General features: G+C 34.3%; 1 protein-coding gene across 1 annotated transcript in view; it reads right to left on the bottom strand.

The window, feature by feature from the left end:
• The window catches only part of LOC148954114 (nipped-B-like protein), a 131,164-nt gene that overhangs the window by 56,548 nt on the left and 53,442 nt on the right, over window positions 1–21,174 (bottom strand). Inside the window, exons 18-19 of the mRNA XM_089085924.1 lie at window positions 20,650–20,847; window positions 6,113–6,179 (exon numbers count right to left, since the gene is read on the bottom strand). Coding sequence (XP_088942050.1) covers window positions 6,113–6,179; window positions 20,650–20,847 — 265 coding nt within the window. The remainder of the gene's footprint in view (window positions 1–6,112; window positions 6,180–20,649; window positions 20,848–21,174) is intronic.

Below are 21,174 nucleotides of genomic sequence, written 5' to 3' on the forward strand. Positions count from 1 at the left end.
CTCACAATATTCCACATTAATTAGTCATACTGTATGACTAATTAATGTGGAATCTTGTGAGGAGTGTTTCCATATACGCCCCCAAATGTCGTCTTGAGACGATATCACCCACAAATTTATGTCGGATGCATCCGTTTAAAAAATTAGGCGAATGATCAATTTATGCGGAAATTTCAAAAAATGCAGTAGACAGTAGTGTTGGGCGATATTTTGATTAGACGATATATCGATATTTTTAATTTCGATATTCAATAATCGATATATCTATTTCGACATTTCTGATAAGTTTTTTGCTCAGATTAACTTTAGGGTTTGGCGAAATTCAATAACGAAATTTGCAATTAAAGAGTATTTTGCACCTTTTTTTCCAAATTTTGAATAAAATAAAGACTTCCATTAGATGAATGAACACTACAAAAACCCTGATTTGGAATTACTCGGGTGCAGGATAAAGAAAAATAAGCTACTGGCTATTTTCGGCTATTCATATCAGCGACATGTCAATATTTTCCCCTGAGAATTGGTTCAGCTTTTCTGTGATTAAATAAAACAAATCATTTTTTTCAACTGAAAACAAGGAGCAACATTAAAACTTAAAAGAGCATAAATTTTCCCGTATATAAACCCCTCCTCAATGCCTCGCTCTTCATACCAAAGTTTCTTTTGTATTTCAAAAATCTCCTGACTCTATTAAACGGCTATTGTGTTTCAGGAGTTGTTTTTAAATAATTGGGACAAAAAGTTAAAATTAGCCTAAAGAGTGAGGTAATGAGGAGGGGAATCTACCCTCATATACGGAATAATTTCTGCTTGTTTTAATGCTGCTCATTACTCTTAGTTGAAAAAATAGTTTGTTTTTTTTATTTAATTTCTTATCGTTTTTCAAATAACACCGGAGAAGTCACCTTTATAGATACCTTTTCTCTCCATGGATAATCTCCTTCCAAGAAAATTCCTCCTTGGAAAGTTTCTCCCGTGTTAGATACTCCTTCCCCCCAGGCAATTCTATTCTTGCTATAAAAAAAAAATTCCCATAAAAAACCTTTTACGGACAATCCCGAAAGGGAAATTATTTTTAGCCTATTTTCGTTTGAAAAAAAAAAGACTTGAGTTGTTTTCCTTTCAATTTTTAATCGTTTTTCAAATCATGCCGAAATCTACCCCTTCTCGAATGTCTCAACGGAAGGTTTCTCCCGCGAGAAGTTCCCCTATGGAGAACATCCCCTGCGGAAAATCACCCCCCTCCCACCACCGCAATATCTACCTGACAACATCAACTCCTTAGAAAATTTTACCTGGGTTGTTTCTCGGGAATATCTTCAAATGTTGAATAGACAAAAGAAAGCAGGTAAAATAAAATGAATTCTGTATAAGAATTCCGATACATTCCCTTGAGTATAGTTTCCCTTTGAAAGTTCTTCCCTGGAAACTCCCCCCCCCCCACGGTAAATTATCCCGTTGGAAAATCCTCCTCTCCCCCCGCAGAGAATTTTCTCCACAGAAAAATCCCCCTCCCCCAAAAATGTCTTTTTACTTCCAATAATAAACACTATACGTAAACACAGGACAAATTTCAAAACTTACAACTCGTTCCCCAGGGACACGCAGGGTCGTGTCCTCCCCAGAGGCATGATTACTTTGCCTTTTAAATATGCTGATCAAAATCGCTATCTAAAATTTTAAATCGGATGACTTTGGGAAAAAGGAGCGTGGGAGGGAGGGGGGAATCTAGTTACCCTCCGATCGTTTTGGTCACAAAGTGGGGATCTAGAACTTTTATTTCCATTCGAGAAATCCCTTTCCCGATCTTATACGACCATTGGTTCGATACAGTCACCCTTATAAAAAAAAAAAAAAAAAAAAAAACTAAAAAACACGAATCCGTGATCTTTCTTCTGGCAAAAATTGCAAAATTTCAAATTTTTGAAGACGAAAGTTAGAAACCCTTACAGTATGATTTTCTGATATGCCGAATCTGATGGTGCGACTTTTATTAATTTATACAATGCTGCGATTTTATACACATTTTCATACAAACTTTCTCAGGCTCCTAGCTTTTGATGGGTACATGAAACTTGATGAATTTTATATATCTGGAGTCGGTATAAAAAGTCAATTCATTTGCTGTATCTACTGTTATCAAAATTCTGTGTTTTAAAGCTTCGGTTATTACTGGGCTGAATTACTCCTTACTTGCAGTTTGTTACCTCGAACTATTTAATTAACAGATCAGGCTTGGAATCCAATTTCAGAAAGGGCATTGGTGGCGGGCATAGGCATTAATTTTACGACAAGTTCGTATAGGTATTTCTGAGACCCATATAATAAGACTTCCACGACTTGAATGGATTCGTTTTCTTGGAACTAAAGACTCCCTACTGAAAATCTGGAAAGCCGTGGCAGATGCAGCTACTGACGAAGCTTGCCTTGCATTGACTCCTGAAACTCCGTCATGTGATCCCCCAAAAATGGCTTGATTCTGTAATGGTTGAATCACAGGAACTTGATTCGGCACCTGCATCTGTTGACACAGATTCCAATAAGGCCCAATCCATGTATCTTGATATTTTACTCTCAACTTGGAGATAATAATTTCTAGAAAAGCAGATTGAGGTATGTGACAATCGTGACAGATGTCATCTAAGCAAGGCCTATAAGCTTAGAAGATATTTTATCTAGCCAAGCCTTTCGCAGGTTCTCAGCAAGATTTGAGAGTCCACCCTCACTAAACATAGTTTGAAAACAGGCTATGCCAACTAATGGATACAGTTGAACATGCTGTGTATCAGCATATACGTATAAGTTAGGGGATTGAATATTGTTCTTCCTCCTGGCCATTTGCGAAATAGTTGTCTATGTTCCATTTTTCTTGTTGGACGTTCACCGAAAGCCAAAATGCCAAAATAGCCAAAATAAGCCAAAATAATACCGTTTTCAATATCGATATTTTACTTTCGATATCCGATATCGATATTTGGTCCAACATATCGATATCTAATATAGCCCAACACTACTCGTACTTGCGTCACTCTATTAACAATAAGTAAATGATTAAAAAGTACTTGGTTCCTTACTTTTAGAATTGCATTTACCTAAACTATACGTACTAGAATTGTTATTTTTAAATTAGGCACTACTATCTCCCCCCCCCTCACCCCTATACAACAATGTCCTTCAAAGTTTACAGCTATTTTCTATTGTTATGTAAAACCCACTTTACATCTTTTCCTTCCCAACATGGTCGCCACTCATTGAAATTTCCTTATAACTAAATCTATCATGATGGCAGCGGTAGCTAAAGAAGGAACAAAGGCCCATAGTAATCAAAAATTAAAAAAAAAGCGTTTAAATAAAAACTGATATACTATAGAAGCGAAGATAACAGGGAAACAGGATAAGAGAACGCACTCACAAATTTTGGAAACGATCTTTGCAAAGCTTTCTCCAGCAAAGAAATATATTTTAAAAAATAAAAGAGAAGAAAGAGAAAAAAGAAGAAAAAAGAAGAGAAGAAGAGAAAAGGAAATCAAAAAGAAAATGTTCCTCATTTCTGTTATTTGCTTTATTCACTATTTACTGACGCACACACATAAAAAAAAAAAAAAACTATCTTCCGTTACAATTCTAAAATGACGGAATTTTAAGGGTCTTCTACTAGTTTTTCGTAAATAAAAAAACATCTTCTCTTGGAGATTACAAATCGACACCATTTTATGGGTATGCCTGCGGGTATTCTATGGGTATTCTGTGAATATTATTACCCTGCGTTATTCTTATTATCTCACCCATGATGGTTATTACTAAGTCGAGTTAGTGTTGCCTTAGAATATATTTATTTAACAAACACACACAAACAGACAAAAAAAATAATAATGAGACTATTCATTAATATAGAGTATTAATATAGACTATTCTGTGGGTAATCTATCATATGGGTATGGGTATTCTATGGTTATACTCAGAATATATAGAATATTCTAATATTATATAGAATATTCTATGGGTATTCTATTACATGGGTATGAGTATTCTATGGGTATTCTACGAATATTCTTTCCATATGATATTCTTGATATGCCTAGCTTAATATATCAATCACGATTATTAGTATTATGTATAGTAAGTCTTGCCTTAGAACGTATTCATGAAGTGGCACGCAGAAAGAGACACAAAAATGATCTTAGCTAGGAAATTCTAAAATCTTAAGATTCTTTGGGTATTCTATGAGCGTTCTATGGGTATTCTTTCTATATGAAATTCTTAAGTTACCTCTGAGGGGTAGCTTAGTACAAGGCGAATGAATATTTATCTCCAATCCCAAGAAAAGTATTAGATACTGATCCACATAAGGGGGGGGGGTAAGATAACCCCAACATGACTTACGCCAGTCCGTTATTTTAACTATGTCTTTTTATTCCTATCTTTTCTTTAATTGTTTCAAGAGTTAAATGGATTTTTTGTCATGACTTCAATACATTAGGCTAGTTATTTCCTAAAGACGGGGGTGTGTGCATTCCGGGGATTACACAAAGGATGGGTGATTTTTAGAAAAGATTTATGCAAGATTATGGCGCATATTCAACCATATGGTGCACACTGAACTCGCTCATTTCAGAAAAAAAAAACATGCAACATATTTAAGGTGATGTGGTAGCTTGGTACCTCACCCTATTTTGGTGAGGTGATTGTGGTACCTAACCTGAATATCTCTGTATCAGGCCCAAATTGAAAGAAATTAAATGGTTTTTCTAAGATATCCGGTGTCGGCTTTTAGTTTTCTCTCGCTTATTTATATCTTTTATCTAAGTTCTACAAGTTATACCAATGCCACCAACATAATTGTAAATAGTTTGGCCACACAAACTAAAAACGTTTATAATGGAAGATATGGTACATTAAAGACTGGCCCTGGGCAATGGGATTGAGGAGACACTGTGCATAAGATGAAAAGAGAAACAAATTTGTAAAAGAGACGGAAACCCTCTGATGAAGAATATTATATTTTCTCCAGTTTTATCTTTATATTTTATTTTACGTTTTCTTAAACATTCTACCTATTTTATATTCAATATTTATATTATGTTTTATATTTTATATATCTTATATTTTCTACCAATCTTAAAAACGTTCTATTTTTGCACATAACCAGGGTTGACAGACCTGACAATAGACCACAGATAAAACATGAAAATTGGCGCTGAAACGTCAATGGCCAGCTCGCCCTGAATTTTCACTAGCGTCAAGAAATGCAACGAATTTTTCTTAACATAACGCTCCAGAAAAATCATTTTTACCATTAGTTTACATATGCTTCGATTTGCCGAAAGGCAAAATTCGCCAAAACACAGTTATTTTCCCGAAAAAAGCAAGAAAATAAATGCAAAATCGCAGAAGTCATGTCAAAAATCCCGGTTACCTTTACCTTATATTAAAAAAATTGGTTCAATCCAGTTGCTGCCGTTGCACTTCTATTCTTACTACGAAGAAGTAAAAGAATGATAATTTATAGATTATAGCATATAAATAGATGGTAGAATAGCATATAGATTATGGATTATAGAGTATATAGATTTTCGATTATAGTATAAAAACAATTGAACCATCAGTTATTCATTTGACTCCTGTGCGTGTTTTCTCGCATGTCCAGGGGCGGATACAGAATTAATGGTTGTTTTTTTTGGGGGGGGGGATAAAAATTTGGCTACCGCATCGGTATTTTTCACCCCCTCCAACTCTGCAATTAGTTCAACTTTCAACTTTCGGGGGGGGGGGGCACGTGTCCCTGAAACCACCCCCTGGATAAGCTCCTGCGCATATGTTGAAAAATTATAACGCAAACGGATTTGCGATTTTCTTAAAAAAGACTGGCGAAAAACTTCCAAGTCAACAAAACCACTGCGGTTGCAAAACGCGGTAAGTGGGGTTACAACAACAACAACAAAAAAGCGCAAAGGGGCTAATAATGAAAGCCAATTTTTGTCAATGGTTCATTAACATGGGTCCTCTTAGATCTAAAGCTGATGATTATACGCTTTTATAAAATATTTTAAGGGCCCAAAAAAAAGGTCCATAGGCCCATTTATTGCAAATTTCCAGATTTTTGATTACTTACATTCTTGGTCTTGCCGAATTAGTTTAGCTTCTTCTTCTTCTAAATAATTTTGAATATTATGCAATGCCTGAAAGTAATAGAAAACATCATACAAAACGAAAGGAATATACATGAAAAGTTTTTTTCAACACAGCAGACTAAGGACCATTGAGATAGCATCGATATTAGTCTCACCGAAGTACTAGTTAGGATGTTACATATATATTCTTTTTACGAGGCTGAATTTTCTCTAACTTGAACACAAATATGTTGAAGAGCTTGACCAATTTTTGCATGCTTTCCCTGATTCTGATTACATAGTATCTGTAATGTCTGTTGCTGATGCTATTATGCGCCTTAAACCAAAGCAGTCACCAGGCATAGATGGAATTCACGGTCTACATATCAAATGTAGTGGTCCTGCGCTTTTAGACTTTATTACTGCAAAGGATTTTTGCTCAAGGTTTGGTTCCGTCAACATTCTGTGTGGGAAATCTTTATCCTATTCCGAAAAAAGGAAAAACCTCCAGTCAATGTACATCTTTCAGACCCATAACTATACCAGCCCGCTTATGCAAACCTTATGAACTATTGCTTATAAAAGAGCTAGAAGAAAAATGTGACACTCCTTCTCATTCATTTTGATTTCAACATGATTTGTGCGGTCGCCCTTGTGATTCTTGCTAATGTAGTGATTCATACTTCTCTCGCACACACTTCTTTTGCACCGATTAGTCACGATGTTCCCCGCACTTTTAACTCCCTGACCCAACCCCTTGTTGTCCTAAGGACTGCCAAAAGAGGAGTAAGTCCGGCTACTATCAGACCTCAAAGGGATATGTATACCAAGCTAAAAGTCCGACTTAAAATCGCCCTTGAGAAAGATGAAATGGCAAAGCCACAGGATAGAACTGTGCCAGTTAAGAAAGGGGCAAGGCAAGGTGCCATTGCCTCACCTTGTTATTTCGCTAACTACGTCCTCGAGGCTCAAGATCAGGGTCAGATGTCCTGCGTTCTTTCTGGTCATAATATCTCCTTAGTCACTTATGCTGATGACATTTTTAACCTTAGCTGAACTCTAGACAAAATTCCTGAAACATATCAAAAACTGCAAACCGAGTGTTTAAAATCTGGCCTTGAATTTAACGCTGAAAAAACTGACGTAATCCTTTATATCTGGAAAGGCTCACTTTCTGATAAAATTGTTTTTGGAAATTCAAAAATCCGCCCGTCCGACCCAATCGTCCATCTTAGCATTACCATTGGAAATATAATTTCTCACACTCGTCATCTTTTAACAGAACACATCAAATGCCGCATATCAGCTTCATACGCTTCCATAGTCTCTGCTAAGCTTCGTTTTAATCGCAGTTATCTGTCGACCTTATACAACACTGTTGCTCTCCCCTATAACCTCTGTATTGCACCCTTCTGGAAGGTTCTTACACACACTGATAAACTGAAAATCCGTTCAACCTTCTTCCGTTTCACGAAATCTTTACTGAGATATCCAATTTGGACACGCAATTCAAAGCTCATCAATAGACTTCACTTAGCAGACCCTACTATAGCTGTTGTTAAGTTCATAGAAAAACATAACCAAAAGATTTCAAATCACGCTTGGAAACAACTCCTTTTACACTATCCACATCTATATACATTGTCATAGCTCATTTTCTTCATTTTCTTCATTCTTGTTACAAGTGCCTGTCTTCTTCATTGTTTATCTGTTCTTTAATTGTCTCTAATCCTAGAAAGTTTAGTGCCCTTCTGTTGTGCTCCGTCATTTTTTTGGTTAAAACATGATTGGAACCAACCCCTTCTACACAACTTACATTGTAATAGTTGCATAGTGATCTTTTGCTTTTTCTTTCTTTCTTTTTTTATAGTGCTCTGTCATTTTTTTTTTGTAATAAGACAGGTTTTCAATAAATAATAATATTAATAATAGCACTAAAAAAAAATTGTCAATCACATCTAGACTACAACAGAGAAAAGTATACATACATGTTCTATATTTTAAAACTACAGTGGATCTAAATCTACAGCATTCTGTGACATAGACAGAAATTTCAAACCATTTTTTAGTGTGTATATCAATGCATTGTGTGTGTGTGAGAGATAGTGAGAAAGCGAGAGGGAGAAAGAAAGTGAGAAAAAAAAGAGAAAGAGACTTCTAAGAATACCCACCAATCTCGATGAATAAAACCAATTTTATTAAGGTCGGTCATTGATTAGGAAACAAAATAATATCATTTCCCAATAAAAACTTTTCTTATCGATAAACCAAATTTTTAAACTGAACTTAATAATAAATGTCATAGGAAACCTTGTTTTTACTCCCGTATAGCTTCTGTCTCTCTCAAATTTCCAATTGAACAAGCCACTTAAAGTTGAACTATTTCTAAGAAAGAACATTTCTTTGAAAAAATGAAATCTTCTTGGGAAGAAAATTTCTCGTTTTAAGAGTTCTTTGTTATGGTCAAAATTATATTCAGAATGGGAAAAGATTCAACGTTTGTCGTTCCACTTATCTGTATTATAAAAATTCAGGAAAGAAAACGAAAACAAAAGTCCAAAGAAAACATACATAATAATCCAAAGAATACGGACCACTTATAAGAGTAAAGACTAGTGCTAGTGCAGGGAAAAAGAAACTATTAACACTATCTAGCGTTTGGCCATACTTGGCATTTTTTCAAACTTTGTAATCGTTTTTCTATTAGAAACTGAGATCACACACTTATTACCACACTAATTTTAACAACTGCAAAAATTAAATTAATTATTCTTATTATTCCACTTAAAAAAAAAAATGTCGCCAAACGCTAGATGGCGTCGACTTTTTTTGTCGACACTAGCACCAGTTTCCAATCTTGTATGTTACCCATACTTTTTGAAATAGTCTCAATAAGAAAAAAAAGAAAAAAAGGGAAAACCGCCTTTTATCAGGATTTTCAATCATCTGAGGTTTTTAAATATTTTTGGGCATACAAATTCTTGGTACTACGAGATGCTATTCAATAGTTAAGATTTTGAATGTCAACTTATCTTAATTTTAGATATCCTAGAAAAAAAAATCCAAAGGAAACTTATAAAATAGTCCACAAACGCAACTAATCAAAACATGATGAATACAGGAAAACACTATTGATCAGGATTCTCATTCATTTTTTGGCGGGCATACTAATTTTTAGTAAATGGAGGCAATATTTTATCCTGGTTATATTTATGGGGCGCAGGCCCCACCGTGGGGCATGGAAATATTTTGGTGGCTCATGCGCAGGACGTGAACCCTTCGGCTGACTATACTTTAGACTCTTAATTTCGAAAAAAGAACATTTTTCACATGAATGACGTCACATTCAAATGCATTTAAAGAGCAAAAAACATGCATGACAGTATTGCAATTACCTTAGGTTATTTTTCCAATTATGTTACACGTTTTACAAAATGTGCTGGATTCAGACAAAATTCTTTATTAGGCACCACCTTTTAAGCTTCCTTCAAATGTATACACGTAAAATTCTGAATAATAAAATTTAAATTTTACCAGGGGGGTTTTAGAAATGCCTAGGTGGGATATGGCTCGAAATTGGTTGGGAACCACTGCTCTAGTCGAATAGTACAGGCAGATTTCTACTCGTTTAAAATTTGAACCTCGCCTTAGTAGATCATGAATTAGAAACTAACACAAATATTTATCTTTAAGATGGAAATACGATAAGCCCTTTGCCTTGTCGAAAAATATTATAGTATGACAAAATTTTGCAATACTGCTATAATTCTTAGATATATTAACTACACGAGTAACATTAAATGGAACAAGACCCTAAATGGAATCTCTTAAGTAAGTTCCAGTTCAAATTGTTATTTTTTCATTAAGAAACAAGTAAATAAAATCAGCACTTGATCGCTGGAAAGAAACCTATGAGAGCTAGCGGGATCGCAAAAGTCCACAAACAATATCTAACCTATTAAACAAAATATTTAATTAGATCTATTATAAAAAATGAAAATAATTAAATTAAAAATAATAATACGTAAATAAAAATATAAAGGAAAAAATTATATTAACAAATCCAGTCTCCATTGGTCATCAGCATAAAACTCCCCCGTTACCCGTCCTGTCCTTCTAACCCCACGTATACACAGTTAATATACTATGAATGACTGAATTAACTGAAAAATATGTTCTACTTGGTCGTTGTCCTTGTTTTTTTTTTTTTTTTTTTGCTTGTTTTTACAACTTGGATTCACTTGAGGATTAATCTCGATTTGAAAACTTGAAAATAAAAAAATGGATTGAAGATTTTCAAATAACTTCAGAATATAATAATAAATATAATTTGATAGCATTTATAAGTAAAGAAAGGCAACGGCTTATTCTGATCTAACCAGATTAGTAGGATTTGATTTCTGCTAGAAAAGCAAGAAAGGGAAATTTGCGACTTTGCTCGATAATTTTCAAATCCCTGAGTCCTTCAAACACATGTTTATTTCAGAGGGGGGGGGGGCTAAAATCCACAAAAACACAAACAAACTATAAAAAAGGAAAATAGGGGAAAAACTCTAGTTTTAATAATTAACTATAAGTAGTTATTAATTATAATTATTAATAACAACAATTATTAATCTACTTATTTATTCATTAATTAATAATTATTATCATTGCCGATAATTAACTCCGATTTCATCGGAGTAACTCTCGACCATTATTTCTTAACAGCAACCTAGGAAAAAGAAAATAAAGTAAAAAACAGGAACAAGGAAATTTTTTTTTATGATCCCAAGTGATTTTAGATTTCTAACCAGATCCTGACGCTATATTTATAGCGAGAATTGACTGTAGATTTTGGAACTACTTCTCTAGATTAAAAAATACTTTCTTTTGTATTTCAATAATAAAAAAATCACCACCACCCCCCTCATGCATTTTGAAAAATATAAGTTTTTAGTTCCCATTAAAAAAAAATCGAAAGAAATCCCTGCCCCCCCCCAAAAAAAAAGAGCAGAATCTTGCCCATACCATATTGAGTGATATGATTTGTGTTCGCTTCGAGTTTGAACCTCACCTTTGCAGGAACTGGAAGAAACTTCACTCCTTTCTTATTCAATTTTCAAATAGGATAAGTTCTTCAAGTTTTCAAGCTAATCAAGTTTTTGGAACAACTTTCAAATATAATTATAAATAGAAGTTAATCAAATATGTGAACATAAAAAAAAGCGGCAAGACTTTTAAGTGGCTCTAAGTGATCAAACTTAATGTCCTGGTACTCCCCTAACTTTCTAAATAAAAAAAAATTTAAGCTACCTCAACTTTTTTTTTATATTTCATCACCATAGAAGATGCCTTTAACGAAAAAGGAACAACTATGAATTATACTAATGAATGAGACAGAATGTAGTCGCTTGGCCGCAGTGTATCTTAACAGAAAACATGAAGCGAACATTGTAACAAAATGACGCAACACAGTAGAAGTTACTTGTAAGTTCTGCAACACTGAAAACGGTTCAAGGCGTGAGGCCGCCGGTGAAGATTTAATATTTATGAGCCTTATAGCCCTTACGCAGAGTCACAGAAAAAGTATACGACATTTATTATCTACCAATCATAATTTGCTTCGCAATTATAAGCATCCCCGATTGGTCCAAAGCGATAATGGCTAAGAATTGACATCTAGTTAAGCATAAGCGTGAACGAGCTTATATCAAGTTTGAGGGGTGTATCTGCAAGCTAATAAACAACCTCTATACAAGTAGTATAGGCTAGATCAGTTTGATCTAACCTGACTTACATAGACTGATATAACCCTGTAAATATGGTTTAGCCAAAGTCGGTGAGGATGCAAACCTCTCTGCCATAGAGTACCAGAGAGATTACTTCAAATAAGTCTTGTGATCCAGAAACTTTTTGATCCTTCGACGGACAAACCAATCAAGTTCTATAAGGCGGATCTGTTTGAAAGTTAAAATGGAGGGATTAGAACTCCCTTTCTAAAATTCATTTCACAAATAAAATGACCGCCTTACATATACACGTCACAAAAGCGGAACCAATTAAATTAAGGAACTTTTTTACTGCCCTACTGCAGGAAACTGATCTTTCTGATCATGTTTTAGAACTATCATTTTGTTTCTTGATGAAGCTAATTTTTAACGTGGATTGAGAGGTCAGTCGGTAAAATAGATATTTTTTAAGTACCGATAACCTTAATATACCAAGAACATCAGAACAAAAGTGTTTTTTGCCCTTTTGGATCCGTCTTAGTCAAAGTGTTTCTTGCCTTTTGGATCCATGTTAGGTCTATTTATATCTGAAAATCATGATTTCTAATATTTTTCCTTTAGTTGTGTCAAAATTAATAAGCGTTAAGAACAGTACCACAGTTCCGTCAGTGTTGTCATGTGCAGCTGTGAAAACAAATAAACACAACTAATCGGTCAAATTTGACTATGTTGCACGTCTGTAAAAATTCAAGCATTAGCAAACAATTTATTCCCGAAGACACCTACCTCTTCAAAGGAAAGCCAGAACTTCTTAAGTTTTCTGGTGATATATATTTTTAGGGTATTTTTTCTGATGTTTTACCGATATTTCGTTACTTTAGATTTGGCAGCCGATACTACCGAGATGAGCACATATGCATATGGAGGTCTTTCATTGAAAATCGAATGCCCCATTTTTTTCAAGCTCTAAAAGATCAGATTCAACCAATTCAACCAATTCAAACCAATTAAAACATAAAATAAAATATCAGAAGAAACTTTAGATTACGAATAAATAATAGAATATCAGTAATTTATAATTAATAAAAAAAATTAAATAATGATTTTTAAAATTAAGTATGAACAGGCTTTTTTTTGTTTTTTTGTTTTTTTTTAAGAATCTAATATGTAAAGATTTGGTGGTCTAAATAGAAGGGGTGCCAATCCAAAAAAAGTAAGAGGAGTAAGGACTTTTTGTTGTTAAAGGCTAGAATTGGGGCTGTTGAGACGGAAATATGTTAAAAATGATTCTTACTTCATAATACGCAGAATAATTTTTGTTAGCACACTTTAACTGCGATTACACTATATTTCACCCCCCCTCCCCTTTAATGTAGAAATATATAGCATAAATCATATATGTCCCATGTGTTTTCCGTTTCTTGATGTCGTCAGCATTGATTCAATTTACGGGTAAACGGGTTGAAACGAGTGACGTATGGCAAATGCATGGGAAATATCTAATTTTAGCTATATATGTGTACATTAAGGGGTGAAGAGGCGGGGAAAAACATAGTGGAGTCACTTTCGAAATTTGTGAACTACAATTTTTCTGCATAATATGAACTAAGAATTGTTTTCTTTGTTTCTTTCTCAACAGCCCACTTCTAGGCTTATGCCTTTTCTTCAATGAAAAAAATTCAAAATCTAGCGGTGGGGGGGGGGCAATTCGACTTTTTCTTTCAATCGCATGTCAAAAAGGTACCTGTCAAAAGCTGGGGACCCTCTGCCCGCCCCCCGATTGGCGCCCTGCTAAATTGATGAAGTTAAATAAAAGCGTTTAAAATATTTTCGTATTGTCAATATTATGCCAGCTTCAAGTTATATGGTGTTACCTAACATTTTTATTTCAGTTTCAATTTGAACAAAGCTGAAAGTCAGGTCTAAAAATTTGTGAGTACGAGCAATGTTGGCCTGCCTTAAAAGGGATGTAAGTGTGAGTCGGTACTTTCTCAAAGTATCCAAAATTTAAAGAACTTTATGCAGTATACCATTACTTAACAGCAGCAGTCAGAATTCGACAGTAAAATATTTGCGAGTCAGAATTAGCACCCCATAAATTTAAATACTGGGGATAAGGGGCTTAGGGCATATTAAAAACAATTATTCCTAACAATTTATTGTTAGCTTGCGAAAAACATAAGCGTTAACTAAAAAAAAAAATGTTATGAGCAATTCGCAGATGGCTAGTAGCCAAGCGATTTCTTTTCTGTCTGTTTTTTCAGATTTAGAACGGCGATTTAAAGTTCAAAACAAGCACAAAGGTTCAATTCAAAGCAGTAGTATCCACAGATATCTCTTAGAGGATGAAATTTGCAGATTTCATTACTATTTTTCCAATTGTTTGAATTTCAAACTCAAGATCCGTTACCAATTGTCAGTAACAATTTCCTGTCTACACGAGGAGACGCAATCGTTACTAAAATAATAACTCCTGTTATAATGGAGGAAAACAGAACTTTGATGTACCAACACAGTCCCAGAAGATAGAAATGGGCAGAAGAGATAAAGAAGGAATGAGGAGAAGGGGTAGCTTAAATAGATATTCAAGTTTATTCTTTTGGAAAGGGAAAATATCTTGTTGTTCCTGATGTGCTTATCTCCCACAATGAAGATTTTTTTCACGTTTTGAAACATTTTTGGATTTATTTAGCCTCGAATGTAGACATAACCCATATGATCACCCCAGAAGAGACAAGAGAAGGTGAAAAAAAAAAATAATGAAATCAACTGGAAGTACCTAATCTCTTAAAAACCAGGACGTCTCTAATGAAGAAATGTCCAATGTGTCTTTGTCAAAGTGAAATATATAACTGACAACAGAAGTTATTAGGATTCTCGTTCTGAAACGAAAAAGAATCATTCGACCAAATGAAAAAGAGTTCTGTTCTTTTGGGTGTTGGCCGACGCCAGGAAAGGAGAAAAATCATATCTTTCATGACTATTAATACATATATTGATCCATCCCGACGCATGTTGCACTTAAATTAAAAATAAAACAATTATTACACAGAAGACAGGGGGAAAGAGACCTTCAAAAAGAGGTTCTAGTGACCCCCCCACCAAAAAAAAAAAATCCAAAATCAAAACGGGAAATTATCTTCGAGCTAGCTTAATATTGCTTATAGGGCAGAAATCAGATAGAAAAAAAAGAAAACGTTCCATACTCTTTTGGGGCCCTCCTGCGCCACGAAGGGGGCAAAAATGAGTTTTTAAAATCTAGGGGGGGGCAATGAAGATACCCAAAACAGGCTATTTTTAAATGAATACATTAAAAAATATATTTTCAAAATCTAGGGGGGGGAACACCCCCTCCCAATGGACATCATTGTATCTAAAGCTAGGTTCTAAAACTTCCACAAGAGTGACCGGTTTTCACGTTGCATATTTTAAAAAAAAAATGCTGGAATTGGTAAAAAAAAAAATACATTTGCTCCTATTCCGGATCAGAGTTGAAAAATGCATTCTTGTTATTTTGGGCTAAAATAAAAGCCACCTGTGTATGCACTGACAGAAATTTATTTACAGTATTTTCCAGGCATTTGAAGCTTTCAAGATTCTATTCTTTCTTTCTAATTCTATTCTTAAGGAATTTCACTTTGAACTAGACAAAACCGCCGATTGTCGAACAGCGACGTGGCTTGGTCGCTTTCACGACACAAAATTTATCAGAAGGCAATGGTCCTATTAAAAGCTCATAATCAGTCGCTATGCATTCTCAAAATTTTGGAATTGGGAAGGTAGTCCAAGAGTCAATCAGCCTTATTCCTCATTGGAGAAGTTAAATTTGATATACAGATGGCATAAAACAATAAATGAAACTGTCGGTGATAATCTAAGTAAAGAGCGACTCGGGTCATTAGTGACCGAGACTCTACCAAGGAATTGTGATAACATTACTTTCAACAGGATCTGTTTTACCAATAGAAAAAATTAGCCTCCAAACACAGGAGCATGGTGAAAAGATTGAACTTGAATTAAGAAACTTCTTACTTGATAATTAGCAAACTTTTGTTTTACTTTCTAAACCAAATACACCTTTGTTGATGAACCTTTCTTCTCAAAGCATTCTTACACAAAAGTTAAACTTTAGCACAAAGAGTGGAAGCTTGAGATAGGGAAACCCCCATATACAGCCAAATTATCCTCTATTTGATTATAATACGAACAGATATCAAATAAAATTGGGCTTTTTTTAATGAAGATAAAGAGCGGCATTAAAACTTAAAACAAACAAAAACTATCTTTACTATGAGGGAGGGGGGGGGGGGGGTGCCACTACCACTTCAGCCACTCATTTTTAATAAAATCTCATTAATGGAAAATATTCGCTTGTAAATATAGAACCATTGGGAAAATGTTAAAATTCCATAAAAAAAAATTCTTACTTTCTTAACAAACTTATATTTTACTGTGTAAACCCGTAAGTTCCAACGTGGGTTGCAGGCCCCACCAGTGGGATGCGGCAATATTTCGCCGGGTCATGGACTGGACGTGCACCATTTGCTGACTATACTTTAGAGCCTTAACTAAGAAAGGAAAAAAAACATTTTTCATCTCACTGACGTGAAACTCGTATGCATTTAAATAGAAAATACATACATGATAGCATGCAATAACGTCTTGCTTTGTATAATAGATATTTTATACAATATTTTACATTGGCGCAAAATATATCTAGAAAAGAGCACACCAAATTAATGGCCTTTTAGGTTCCTTCAGGTCAATACACGCAAAACTTTTAATAACAAAAGTAAGAATCACGAAGGGGCATCAGGATTTTAAAAATAACTTGGTGGGGCATGGCCCAGAAATCGGTTGGGAACTACTGCTGTAAACCAAATACACCAAGAGCAGCCTTTGTTCTCGAAGCACTGTTATGCAGAAGCTAAAAGTTATCAGAAAGAGTGTGAGTTCGAAAAGAGAAGTTCTCCTGCCCCCCCCCCCCCACAAACAGTTACTACTACTACTACTAACAACTCACCGCAGCACCAAGCCGCCTGAGGCCAACACAGTTACGCACACTCCTCCTCCCCCCAATCTACTCAAAGCCTCCCTTTTTACACCCGCCCAAGAACTTCCCATTTCCTTTAAATATTTCTTTATGACGTCCTCCCACTCCTGATAGGGACAACCTGCTGTCCGTTTAGCTTTAAACGGTTGGCCAAAAATAACAACCTTAGGAAATCTGTCATTCTTTATCCTTAAAATGTGCCTTGGCCATCTCAATCTTTCTTTCATTATAGACATAGAGGGCGGTCTTGAACCACATTTTTCGTATAGCCTATTGTTTTAAATACGAACAGTTAGGTTACCTTGTATTTGATTTTAACATGAAAAGGTTTCAAATATAACAAAAATTCAAATGAAGTAGTTGAAATAAACCGAATTTTTTCAGACAAAACAGAAGCAATAAACAGTTTTTTCTTTTTAATGAAGATAAAGAGCAACATTAAACTTTAAACAAACAAAAATTATCTCATAAATGAGGCGCAACCACTCATCTCTAAGCTAAGTCTCTTTTTTTAATGCTCCAAGAATGAATACCTTTACACACGAGAAATGTGATAGAGCATGTTAAAAAAAATTACACTTTTTGTATTTGGATTGTATTTATTTGCATCTGCTTTGAATAATTCAATTTTCCGGGCAAATAATTATAAGGCTGTGGATAAACAAACAGTTGAAGCAGCCAACTTGCTCTGTTCTTGTCTTTTAAAATACTTTCAGGCAGTATTGATCCAGCTTTTATATGAAAACGGAGGTTGAAGCGGTGGTAGCCCTCATCATTCATAGGATAATTTCTATTCTTTAAGTGATAATGCGAGAACCAACATCCGAACTGAAGACCTTTTTCCTCCTTCTCATAATCCTGAACGTAAACCTCTCCCAAGAGAGGCAAAAAATCCCATCCCATTCTAGAGCCTGTAAAAACTAAAACAAAAAGATATTTAGATAGCTTTATACCAACCTTCATTAAAATCCTTAACTTCTCCAATACCTCTTAATGAATCCTTTTTTTAAGTCTTTTGACACTCTTGTTTTTTTTTTTTTTTTTTTTTTTTTTTTTTTTTTATGATTTATTTTATTGTATGCCGTTTCATGACTAAATTTTTACCTTTAATGGAGGACCTGTTTGATATGACATTATTCTAGTTACTTTAATATTTTTCTTAATTGTTTAATTTCTATTTGTCTGTGTTTTGTCGGTTTATATTTCTTAATATTTTGTTGTCCCTGAACCTAATTTCATTGAAGTGCTTGTGATGGTTGTTGTTTTCTTTATTTTCTTGACACGAACTTATATTCGGAGATATATCGCTTGTGAAAAGTTTTAAAAATAAAGCATTATTCTATTCTATTCGTTGCGAGTTTTAATGTATCTTTAATTTCATTTGGGAAAAAAGTCATGTTGGATTAATCAACAAAATGATATGTATTTGCAAAGAGTATAAGACGAGAGTCAAAAAAGACATTCATTGGCAAAACATGGGATTCTTCAAATATGCATTTTATGCTTCGTAATGCGTAAATAACCAATGTTAGGAAAATTTAGCATATTATTTTGTTTCATTATTATTATTATTATTATAAATGACAAGTAAAACGAGTGGCTGAAACTGCAACCCGGGTATTAGCTGAAAAATACACGAATTGTGTTCTATCATTTTTATTGAAAAAAAGCTAACAATTAAGAAAAGCTTCATAACAACATTCAAAGGATATAGATGACCATAAGTTGAACTATGTGAGAAAAAAAAAAATGAGACTGTTATGAATAGTTATTATTCTCGTAAAGGAGATCGGCTTCGCAAAAAGTTGTAATCCAGTTATCCTACAGCCGATATGAGTTTCAGGAGTGGTTCTACGGCCCAAATTAAAGCCCGGGAAGATTTTCACCCAACTACATGATTTCTTCCAAACGCACAAGGATTGAAAGATTTTAAGATGACACGACTGTACAAACCTTTATGGACTGCCAGAAACAGAAAAGAAAAAGTTTCACATAGCGTATTTGTTTTAAGTCGTATCCTTTGGAAGGATTTTCACACAAAGTTGGAACTTTTCCCTTCTTTTTTCAAAGTCGAGATAAATAACGCAGAGACTAGTCTTAACAGAATTTGGCCTCGTATGGTAGTAAAGGGCCGAGGTAGGTTAACAAGACACCTTTCCAATTAATGCGGATTGTAGGTGACTTCTCAAAACTTCTTTAATATAGCATATAAACTTTCTGAGCTTAAAAACTGCCACGGGCTTGTAGGGACATAAAGGGGAAGGCAAAATTTTCAAAGCCTTTCTTAAGCATCAATGTCAAAGTAAAGAATGGTAAACAGATATGATTTTTTGAGAAATATGGGGGTACAGCCCAATTCTTGTTTGGCCGCATATTAAAACCCTTTAACTCTGCCTTTAAATTTCATTTTTTTAAAGAAGGCAAAAATGTGTAGTTTTATACATTGTATATCGAAGGTTATTTATGGTGTACTACTGTTCTTCGTTCAGCTAATGCTATTGTTCAAGTTGAAACAGATAATGCACAGACACGTCTTAACGGAATCGGACCTTTTAAAATGGTAAAGGGCCGAGGAATAAAACATGAGAGGAGAATCAAAGAAATAAATACAAGTTTGACTAAACTGTACAGAGAAGCCGCTCTTCCCTGCTTTAACATAAATAGTTACCTTTCATTTAAGAATAAGAGGTACCAAAGTAGAATGAAGGAAATACAATTAAATCCAACTAAATTGTGAATTTGTCAACAAGAAGCTATTGAAGAAGATAAAGAGGAAAAAAGAGAAGGAAGGGAAAAAAAGAAGAAAAAAAGAAAAGGAAAAGAAAGAGAGAAAAAAAAGTTTTTGTAAGAAATTTTAATTAGAAATTGAATTGTTGTTATTTAAAAAAGGAATAAAAGAATGATAAAGAAATAAGTATTGAAAGTAGGATAAAGATAAAGTTTTAAAGGGATTTGAGAAGTTTTAAAAGTAGGATAAAGATAAAGTTTAAAGAGAATTGAGCAGCCAAAGGGGAAAGGTAAGATGAGTAATAAAGTTAAAGGAAATGAAGTAAAGGGATAATGAGACATTCTACCTATTAGTATTTTTTTGTAAAGGTAGAGTTTTTCATTTCTTTCTCTTTTTTTTGGGGGGGGGGGGATGGGGTTAAAAGTAAATTATATATCGGGGGAAATAGAGGTTGATGAAAAAGGATTTGAAAAGTGTAATTTAAGGTCACGATGGAAGGGGTGCCCTAAGGGGGAAGGGCAGCCTGAGATATCGGATGAACCTAAAAGGTATATGAAATTTGAAATGTAGTATACCTCTATTTTTATAACCTGATATATTTTGGAATGCTCAATTTTATATAAATTTAATATATGGATTCTTTTGAAGAAGTTTTTTTTTTAAGAAAAGAGTAGGTGACATTAAATAAATTATGAGATATTGTTAAAGAAAATTTGAAAGTCACCGAGAGAAGAGGAGGTGGGAATTATATATAAAAAAAAAAAAAAAAAAAAAAGAAGCTATTCAGTTTCTCAATCCAGTTTTTTTTTTCTAAATTCAGTCTGCCAGTTTAATTCAGTCTTCAATTTCTCAGTTTAACTAAATTTCAATTTCCAAGAGGCAAACTAATTTGCCAGAAGAAATAATGCAAATTCCTACTCTGTTGTAAAAAGAATTACTTACTTGCTTTTCAGAGTATGAGACGCTAGCGGAAAACCTACAAAAAACAAATAAATCCGACTGAATTATAAAAAGAAGACACCCTTCTCTACTGAAACTAAGACTCACCTGTCTTTTAAGAATAAGAGGTGCCAACGGAGAATCAAGAAAATACAAATAAATTCGACTAAACTGCGATGTCATCATCACATCCGCATGCCGAAGACAAACTGTCCCAAAAGCCTGAAGTGTATAAAGCTGAACATCAGCATCCTCCAGCGACAGAAAAAACATTAGCTTTTCTATTACTTCATCTTTGATCTCCGGCTGCAATAACAGATGTTTATTCAAAGTAGTTATTCGCTATGTCAAGCTTCGACGGAAGAAGTTGTGAAAATTTATGGTAAACTCTTAAAAATGAATTTATTTGGTTTGAAAACATAAGGTACCACCAGTGGCGTCAATTAGGGGGAGGGGCAGATTTTACTATGTCATATTTTGAAGAATATCTTTTTTGGGGGTATTTTCTTTGAAAATTAACTTTTTGGGGTAATTTCATTGGACAATTTAAAAGAGACAAATTTGCTCCTCCCCCAGATACTGAAAATGCACCCCCTTCCCAAGAAAAAGTCTGAAGTTAATGCCATTGGGTAC

This window comes from Artemia sp. Qi Xiang Cuo, chromosome 3 (genome assembly GCF_049724085.1).
Source record: "Artemia sp. Qi Xiang Cuo chromosome 3, ASM4972408v1, whole genome shotgun sequence".
Lineage (NCBI taxonomy): Eukaryota > Metazoa > Arthropoda > Branchiopoda > Anostraca > Artemiidae > Artemia > Artemia sp. Qi Xiang Cuo.